We start from the raw sequence: 9,571 nt of genomic DNA on the forward strand, positions 1-9,571 counted from the left end.
ATAACATCCTTTAAACAAAAACAAAATTTACTGAGTTTGAAGTTTGCTTCTTCTAACATGTGTACTATATGGGAAGTAAGCAAACGAGTTGGCAAAGTACAGCAGGTGTGTGTGGAGTCGGTTCGCCAGATTTATATCTTCTTAAAAGGTCGCATGTGACATGCTTTTGTCCTAAAACTGTGAAGAAAAGAAGAGCAGAACTAGGCAAGTGGGCAACCACAACTACACACAGTATTTGTGTCCAGAGGTTCATCACATCGTTTTTTGCTTACTTTTGTCTCTTTGTTATAAGAATTCCTTCCATCAGTCTCTCTCCAAACCCAACAATCAAAGGATCTCCGGAGACTATAGCGAGACAGAGAGAGAAGTGAGGTGGCACAAGGACACACAGTCTCCTAGAAATGCGGAGCTTGCCTTTGGGTGCTTCAATTACAGTTTCTCCCGCTACTACAACTACAACTGCCTCCTCGAAATCCGGTCTTCCCCTCCTCTCTGTTTCAAAAAAGCAAGCACCACCCTTTTTGTCTTCTTCTTCTTCTTCCAGGGTTTCTCATGAACCATCTCTGTCCAAATCAGGTAACAAAGTTAAAATCTTTTCTTTAGTGGGTTTGATTAGTTTATTCTTTGATGAACATAAGTTACTTGATTTGACTCATGTCCTGAAGATTTCTTTCTTTAAGAGTAAAATTGGGTTTTGGTATATGTCGACGTGTGAATTTAGTTGTGCATGGATTTGTTGGATTTGGGTATGTCATCTTGTTTGCATTGACTTTGCCGATTGCTTAAATATCTTGGTTCTGTTTGGTTCTTGAGACTTTGGGGGGGTGTAATTCTTGTTTGTTTAGATGTGAATTTGAGTTGGTTCAGTGTGCTTTTGATTGAATTTATGAATGATTTTCATTTTTTGTATGGACCATAAAGCACCTTTCTTTTTCCGACACTTGGTGGAAGTGATGGAATGTGGGTTCCTTTCCAGAGTTTTGGTATGACATTTTCAATGGGTAGTTCAGGCTGGAGATGCTAGTTTCATTGAATTCATGGCATGGCTGTTTGTCCATTACTTGCTTTGAAGGACCTTGAAAATGAAGTTGCAATAATTATAAGCCATATATATCAACCAAAATGCATTTTTTATAAAAGAAATTAAACAAAAAAAAGTTTTGGTTAATTTGTTTGAGCTAAAAAGAGAGAGAGAGAGGTATCTGTCTCCAATTCCATAAATCCCTCCCCAGATTCAAACTTGTCACCACGTTGAAGTCTTAAGTTCTAAGTTCTAAGCTTTGAGGTATCCCTTCAGGGACTTTAACTAAACAGGCTTTAGATGGAAGTGAAAACTAGAATTTAATTGAATTAGACTTGAGTATGTATGCAGGCATAGAACATTTCTATTTCAACTGCATGATTGTAGGAAATTTGTGTGTTAATAGTTTCTTTGGACATGTTGGTATTTCGGTGTAGGGGTATGCAGAGCTACTCAAGTTGTTGATCTCTTTCCAACTCTGTCTCCTGAGATTGTTGTTCGGGAGGCACGGTTAGAGGACTGTTGGGAAGTGGCTGAAACTCACTGTAGCTCATTCTTCCCTGAATATTCCTTCCCTTTGGATTTTGTATTGCGAGTTGACAGACTGGTGGCAATGCTGTCAGGATTCTCCATTCCATCTGGTTGCAGGAGAACTTGTTTGGTTGCTGTCATTGGTGGTTCAGCTGATGATACATTGTTATTTGGAAGTGAAGATTTCAAAATTGGAGGTTTTGATGGGAAATTTAGTCTTAATAGAGGTTATGTGACTGGTATATTAACTGTGGATACTGTTGCTGATTTTCTTCCTAGAAAAGGATCACTCCGACAAAGAAGGTGAGTTCAAAATATCTAGGCTTTTTATACTAGCTTTATGTCATTTAAAGATGCAACGTGCTATTTAAAAATCACTCTAGAAGAATCTTGTTTTACTAACCATTAACTACCTGTGCTGCAAGTTGAATGTGTCAGAAATTTTTGAATTTTATTGTTGCAAAAATTGCTGCACATCAAATTTACTGAAGCTTTTCTCTTGATTCTTTAATTTAAATTTGATATGTTACCCCTTCATGTTATCAGTAATTAACTTACATGCTCTACGTCTTAGGAATCTGTTGATAATCCACTATGTAGTTGTGGTTGTCAGGATTCGTTTGTTAATAAGTTTACTTAAACTCATAATTTTCTAATGGTTTTTGCATGTGCAAGGAAGCCTTCCTTGCCTCATGGTAATTCCAATTTATGTGATGTCTTACTGCATGTTATGTTACCTTAGCTGGTTTTGTCTTTCCAAATTTGAAAATATGGTGGTTAAGTAAGGTCAGAGCTTGATTGGTCAACCTCCTCAAGCTTTTTAACTTGAGTTTGCGAGTTTGCAGCTGTTTGCTTCAAGGCAGCTTTCTGCTCTTCAAAATTGAGATGTTTATACCTCATCAATGCATGTTTATGGGGCTTGAGATATTATAGAGCTTTAGTACATTGTAATTTAAAATAGAAGATGAGAATACTAAATAATTTCTCATGGTCTAGGCTTAATGTGATAAACCAAATAGAAGAGTTAAACGTAATAATCACATGCATCCATCTTTTGCTGGTTCATCTCCAAGTGAAAATGGGTAATGTCTTTTGTATATCATGTGGATATTTTGTGTCACCGCCCTTACAAAGCCATTCTTTCTTCATCTTTTTTTATTCCTTTAAAAATTCCAATTATGATCAACTAACTTTCATACATATCACATATTACATCCATGGAAGAGATTAATAAACAAACCAACGTAAACTCGGACTAAGGTGGGACTTGAACCCGGGACCCAAAATGTTTCAGGGCCGCCTCCTTGTCATTGAGACAAGGCCCCATTGGCACAAAGCCATTCTTTTATGAAATTGGAGAACAGTTTGTTTAGGCTTAGAGTGGTTTAGACTTTTAGCTGATTAGAGTTGAGTACTTGTGATCCCTGTGTGCTAGTTGATTTGGTAATCACTATTCTGAGACTGTATAATTGGCTTTCGCGAAAAGTAAGAGACTGTTTTCATCCCCCTTTGTTTGATAAACTAAACCCTGTTCCTGCCCCTCCATAACAAAACAACAGGAAAGGAAAAAGATGAAAAAGGTTTTCTCTTTCTCTATCCCTTCTTGTTGTTCTGATCTTTCTTTTTTCAATTCATAAGCACCGATCTATTAGCAAAGTACTTCAAGTCTTGCATCTTACCTTGTATATCTCAACTCATTCAAGATTTCATAAACAATGAGAGTTTTAAGTGAACCAAGATCCTACAGGATGCTGAATATGTAGTGAAGTTTCTACATAAGTTATGCTGTCTTTCTATTCTAGATTATCTCTCATTTGGAAAATATAGTCACTGTCTCTTGCATATCCTAGAAAATTAACTGTCTTAAAAATATTAGAAATATTTCTGGAATAAGGCCATACGATGCAATAATTCAAACAACAATGCTGAAATCAATTAGTGGCAGGCAGAGCACATATATGCTACCATTACATATTGATGCATGTAAATAGAGAAGCTCAGTTAAACCTCTTTCTCATTTAATTTTATTTAGTAAATGATAAGTAGTGTTTCTCGCTAGGACAGAAATATACCAGGCAAATGATTGTGGGAAGGCAGAAAGAGGAAACGTAAGGTTGTGAGGGAAAGCTGGAAAGGGGTGGAACTTTATGATGAGAGAAATAATGATTATAAATAGAGAAGAATGCTGTAAGATGATATTTGCTGTTGGAATCACTTGTGGTAGATTAGATCTGCTGGATGTCCTAAGCATTATGTATCAGTGTTCATAGAACTTTGTTCTTAATTTGAAGTTAACCTTCTAGTAACGGGAAATATTTTGACTGCAGCAGTTCTCTTGATGTGGCAATTGGTTTATCATTCCTTTCTCGTACTTTTTTTTGGATACTTTTAAGTTGCATAGTGTTCATCGTGTGATTAAATACTCCTATTATACAAATGACACTTGGGCATCTTTATCACAGGACTGGAATTGCATACATATCTAATGTTGCAGTTCGGGAGAGATTTCGTAGGAAGGGAATAGCTAAAAGGCTCATATCCAAGGCAGAAGCTCAAGCGAGGAGCTGGGGGTGTCGTGCCATTGCTTTGCACTGTGATTTGAACAACCCTGGGGCAACAAAACTGTACAAAGGCCAGGGTTTCAGATGCATTAAGGTGCCAGAGGGGGCAAACTGGCCACAGCCCAAGACCTCACCAGATGTGAAGTTCAACTTCATGATGAAGCTTCTAAACACCCCTACCATGGCATAAATTCTTTAATAAACATCAAAAAGGTAATTAGAAAACTCATCAAAGTTGCAAATATGTAGGATGCCTTAATTGTATATAATTTAAACTGATGAGATTAACTTCAGATATTTGCGCTTACTGTATTTATTGTATCTGTAATGTTAATGTTACAATCGGTTGTCTGTGTGGGCGATTCTCTTGCAAAGCTCTTGCAAGTTATAAGAGATTATTTTCCTAGCTTGTTCCACACCTTTTTACTTCACTAAGTGTTATTGAGTGTAAAGGGAAGATACTCGATGTTGCTGCTAAGATTGGATATATCTTCAGACTCATCTCTATTGTTTGGAACCTGGAAAATTGTGCATATTTGCAGAAGTCCCGGGCTGGTTTTCTGGGCACCTTTTAAAAGAAGTGTGTCAAAGACTCCTCAAACCTCAAAACTAGCATTATTACATTAGGCAGGTCGGCTCATCACAAAAGAGAAGGCAGCCACTGGATCACAAATCAAAAGCTGAAAGAGATCGCCACTCAGCACAATGGGGTTGGACAAATTTGTCTAAAGCCGATGTGTCCAAAGCTGGAAACTCCTTCAAAGCAGCAGGTACTTCACGTCCAAGTTTCACAGCATCTTCACGGCTTGGTGCCTACGATGTGTTTATTTTTTGTTCAGTTAAGAAATTACGGTGGTTATGACAAATTTAAGCTACAGTTGATACTGCTTTAATACCTCAATGTTAACAGGAAGGACGGGATCAGGAAGAGAAAGCCTAAGAGGGAACCACCCTCCAAAGCCAGAAACTCGGAACTGTGTCCAGAAGGGAGTTAGGGAAACCTGTTCTGTAGGAATTAGGATGGTGTGAAATATACAACTGTTGGGGCCACATTTGCTACTAAGTTTACTATCTCATAATTACTTAAAACAGAAGCCTGCATATATGCATTTCTAACAGTATATCGAACCGACCCCTTCATAGTTAACAGGTGCTTTCTGAAGCTTGGGATATGAAGCAATAGAGTTCTCCAAGTGCTTCAGCACTGCTTCCCCATAATCTCGGAAAGATCTGCAAGCTTCTAACTCTCAGCAACTTTAAACAAATCATGGAGACGTAAAATGATCAGAGCTATGTAAAGCACCATACCCTCCTTTAAGATCAGGATGACTCTGATTAATCTTTAGTCTCAGTTCCACAGCAATAGCTGGTTCCTCCAGACCCTCAACCAGATCTGTTAAAACTTTGCTTCCATCATCTCTACCAGAAGCCCTGGCCGAAGCAAGTTTATTTAGGATTTTGACCTGCACTCAGCAGAAGGTCAAAAAAAATCAAATTAGAGAAACAAGTCTATGCGCGTTTAAGTAAATGCTTTGGTTGATGCATACAAGCCAACCAAAAGAAGAGGCTTATCCACAACTTAAATTAAAAGCTTACCATCAAGAATAACCCATCATCAAGCCAGTGATCCTCCTTGAGAGCTCCATGGCCACTGGTCACTATAGCCAGATGTGATTCTTGTCCAACAGAGTTCTGTCAGCAGATATTTTTGCTTTAGTTTAAAATATTTCAATGGGTAACGAAGAACTGAAAGTTAAAAAAGATGATTGGCCATGCTGTTATAAATAGGTGACAAGGACCTTCAATACTGAACAATGACATGGCAAGATATGTCACATAATGTCCAGGCATTCTATTATTGAGTAGAAAAGATAGCATACTAGAGAAGGGACTTCGAAAAGATGAAAAGTAGATCAAGAATTTTGCCAATGACTAATGCTGAAAAAGGGCAAACTATGCTACATGAAGAGTGAAGGTGCCACACTTTGTTCATCCCTGTATAAACCATATCAAGCTTTTGATTGTAACTCTTTAAATGTCAAGGGATCATACAAATAATGCTTAGCACCAATTATTGGGCAAAGAAAAAAAAGTTTTTTGGATTCATATTAAGTTGTTAATATCCCATATAGTTAATTCAGATCCCAGCTCTTTCTTGTTCACCTTCTAGCACTCTACCTGGTGGAACCATAACTAGTTTAAATAGCAAAACTAAGATAAAAGAAAATGAAACTTACCAAGCTAATCGCCTCATCGATGACATTCTTATAGCCTCTTGTAAATCTATGGTGCTTTCCCCCTAAAAGAAATTGCAAGTTATAAGGTTTGCTCTAGAAGCACAAAGTAAATACATACATGTCAGCTCAGTTTTTATCATACCAAGTTCCTTTTCAATGAATGAAGTAAGCCCATCTAAAGTCACACTGTCTGTAACAATTAATGGTTGTACCTGGATGCTGAAGGGAAGATGGAGTGATTAAATGGAGCAGAAAACTAAAAAAGGAAAGGCTGAAAGTTTGGTTTATTTACAAAGTGGTTGCTGAAAATGTGGAAGGAAATATCTTACTTCCTCAAGCACAATCGCTGACATTAAAGTAATTAGACATTTGGATTGAACCCGCGACCAGTGGAATCGACTGCAGCAGACCTGAAAGGAAATGCTTATAACATGAAAAGAAGAAGAAGAAGAAGAAGAAACATTTGAATATATAAAATGAACATATAATTTAGATAGTGAACCTATTACCTATCAACCTCTGTATCAAAGATGATCCCCAAGTTGGCCTTGTTGTCAAGAACTGCCTGGGTAATATAGCTTTCATTGCAACTTTATCCTCAGGGTTGGGAATATGATTTGGAAACATACCTGATCTCATAATCACGTATCATTAAAATTTTCAACATGTGAACCCAATATTAAAACACAAACGAAAGTTTTCAGGATAAAGCACTACCATCTGGCTCCAAGAACTGACTACCAGAAGTAATAGCACCAAGAAGTTCAAGCACCTTTTCCTGGAAAAAGCAATTGGACTACATACCTTATGATCAAACTGGGAAAAAATTGCTGTTGCAATAATATCATATATGCAGACATTTACTCAGGCTGCAAGTGTCTTTTTGGAACCAAATGCTTCAGAAAACAGTGATAGGCAGTTGACACCATGAGGGCACCTTCGCCTTTTACTTATCTATAAAGAAATAAAATCTTATACCAAAAATGGAATATTTCAATCTGAGACGTAACTTAAATTTATAAATCAAACGTACTGCAAAAAATTCTCCTGCACCATTTCCTGCATCAACAATAATGTGGAATCCCTCCAATGGCTTTTCTAAACGTTGACAATACCAAACAACAATTCGTAAGCAACACCAACACACTTTTAACAACAGAACTGAAGGAAAGATCTTTACCGGTGATAAGTAAAATAAGTGACCTTTTTAAAATTTGATAAGCACTAAAGAATGACATGGAGTTTTGCATATATTGCACTGTGCATGATTGATCTATAAATAAGTTCCCCCTTATTTAAACATTGCAGGAAGCTAGAACCTATATTTCCAGCAGCTTTACGGACTGCCTTCACAAGATCAGATGTATAAACAGCCATGTAGTCAACCTTTTGAACTGATGTTGTAAGGAAATTACTGTATAGATCTGCAGCACGCTCCGAGATGTCTTTTATGTCAGTTTTCCCAAGGCCTCCAGCATTTGTGAAGAACTTGAACCCATTCCTGTTATAAGGAAGATGACTAGCTGTTCACAAGATAAAGCTCATCAGAGCAATGGCGATGATAATTCTACGGCTTCAGCAGTCGTTAATCTGAGACTTGCAATGAGACAAGACAGCGGAAATGTCATCAGGAAGATGATATTCAACCGAAGATACTTTGGGAAAGGTAGAAAAGATGGAGGGCCTGGATACGAAGAAGAAGAGCATGTCGAATCACTCTTCACAGTGGTCAAGCATCTTTACTCTTTCATCCTCTCAGACTATATACCCTGGTTGAGATCATTTGATTTGGAGGGCCATGAGAAGACTGTCAAGAAGGCTATGAAAATTGTGAATGAGTACCAGGATCCCTTGATTGACGAGAGAGTCCAAGAGTAGAGAGGAGCCTGAAGACCTTCTTGATGCCTTCATTTTAGCCAAGGATTCGAATGGTAAGCCAGCTCTTTCAATCGAAGAGCTTAAAGCCCAATGCGCGGTCTGATAATCAAACCATAGATACCTTTTCCGCCATGCGTTTTTGGTCTAGTCATAACAAAAATTATTTTGATTAGTTATAGTAATAGCAACAATATTTATCATCAAATTTGTGTTTGGTATAAGTCTATGAATATTTTGTTTATGCAGGAGTTAATGCTTGCAACCGTAGACAATCCTTCAAATGCTGTGGAATGGGCAATGACGGAAATGATCAACCAACCTGAAACTCTCTTGAAAGCAGTCGAGGAGACAGATGCTGTGGTCGGAAAAGAGAGGCTGGTTCAAGACGCTGACATTCCCAAACTCAACTATATCAAAGCTTATGCAAGGGAAGGCTTTCGTCTTCACCCCATTGCACCCCTTAACCTAACCCATGTCTCAACCGCCGACGCCACTGTTGCTGGCTACTTCATCCCCAAAGGTAGTCACGTCCTGCTCAGTCGTTACGGCCTAGGCCGGAACCCTAAGGTCTGGGATGACCCATTGAAGTTCAACCCTGAACGCCATTTGAAGGATGGTTTCGTGTGCGTTGATCTGACAGAGACAGACCTGAGGTTCATTTCTTTTGGCACAGGGAGGCGCGGGTGCATGGGCGTGGCTCTCGGTACTGCAATGACTGTGATGCTCTTGGCAAGGCTGGTTCAAGGGTTCACTTGGAGGGTTCCACCGAATGAGGCAAAAATCGATCTTTCTGAGGCAAAAGATGATCTCTTCATGGCCAAACCTTTGCATGCACTTGGTCAACCACGCTTACCTGCTCATCTTTATCCAGCTAATTAATCACTGATGAAAAAGCTTCAATTATGAATAAATCTGTTATTAATTTGAATATTTCCTGCTATGAAACTCTTTTTATGAGGCTTGATTTCAATTTTTAATTGTGTACTTGGTGAAATATGAATTATATTAATAAAGTATTCTACGAAATATTTGAAAAATATCGTTTAGTTTTACCAATGATAAATGAAATTATTTATTACGTATATTTTTTTCTAGTATTTATTTTCTTGAGTTTTTGAGTTGAATCATACCATTGCCTTGTTCAATATACAAGCTCAATGAATAAATTTTGGATCCCTATGGATATAGAGGTAGTACGATTACACATCCTACGAATACATCAGACATCAGGTCTCGTAACCCAGCATAGTCACAGTGGAGTAGAGCAACATAACACTCTCCTTCTTTTAACATCTCCATTGTTTCTAATTAAGAGTGAGCAAAATTCAGTCAAAATCAAATTA

At 37.9% G+C, this 9,571-nt stretch overlaps 1 protein-coding gene and 1 pseudogene across 1 annotated transcript; both read left to right on the plus strand.

Annotated features, from left to right (window-relative positions):
* Nucleotides 1-156: 156 nt before the first annotated feature.
* LOC110425004 (Acyl-CoA N-acyltransferases (NAT) superfamily protein) lies at nt 157-4,519 on the plus strand. Its single transcript, XM_021439756.2, has 3 exons — nt 157-576; nt 1,459-1,855; nt 4,015-4,519. The coding sequence occupies exons 1-3, from the start codon at nt 402-404 to the stop codon at nt 4,301-4,303; spliced, it is 861 nt and encodes a 286-aa protein (XP_021295431.1). The 5' UTR covers nt 157-401; the 3' UTR covers nt 4,304-4,519.
* A 3,379-nt stretch (nt 4,520-7,898) lies between these two features.
* LOC110425516 (phenylalanine N-monooxygenase pseudogene) lies at nt 7,899-9,107 on the plus strand (annotated as a pseudogene).
* The last annotated feature ends 464 nt before the right edge of the window (nt 9,108-9,571 follow it).

This window comes from Theobroma umbraticum, unplaced genomic scaffold (assembly GCF_002168275.2).
Source record: "Theobroma umbraticum cultivar Fairchild unplaced genomic scaffold, ASM216827v3 scaffold_81.0, whole genome shotgun sequence".
NCBI classification, from domain to species: domain Eukaryota; kingdom Viridiplantae; phylum Streptophyta; class Magnoliopsida; order Malvales; family Malvaceae; genus Theobroma; species Theobroma umbraticum.

Coding starts and splice junctions, on each gene's coding strand:
- LOC110425004 (XM_021439756.2), top strand. CDS start 402: ATGCGGAGCTTGCCTTTGGGTGCTTCAATTACAGTTTCTCCCGCTACT. Junction 577..1,458: donor ACCATCTCTGTCCAAATCAG/GTAACAAAGTTA, acceptor ATTTCGGTGTAG/GGGTATGCAGAGCTACTCAA. Junction 1,856..4,014: donor GGATCACTCCGACAAAGAAG/GTGAGTTCAAAA, acceptor TCTTTATCACAG/GACTGGAATTGCATACATAT.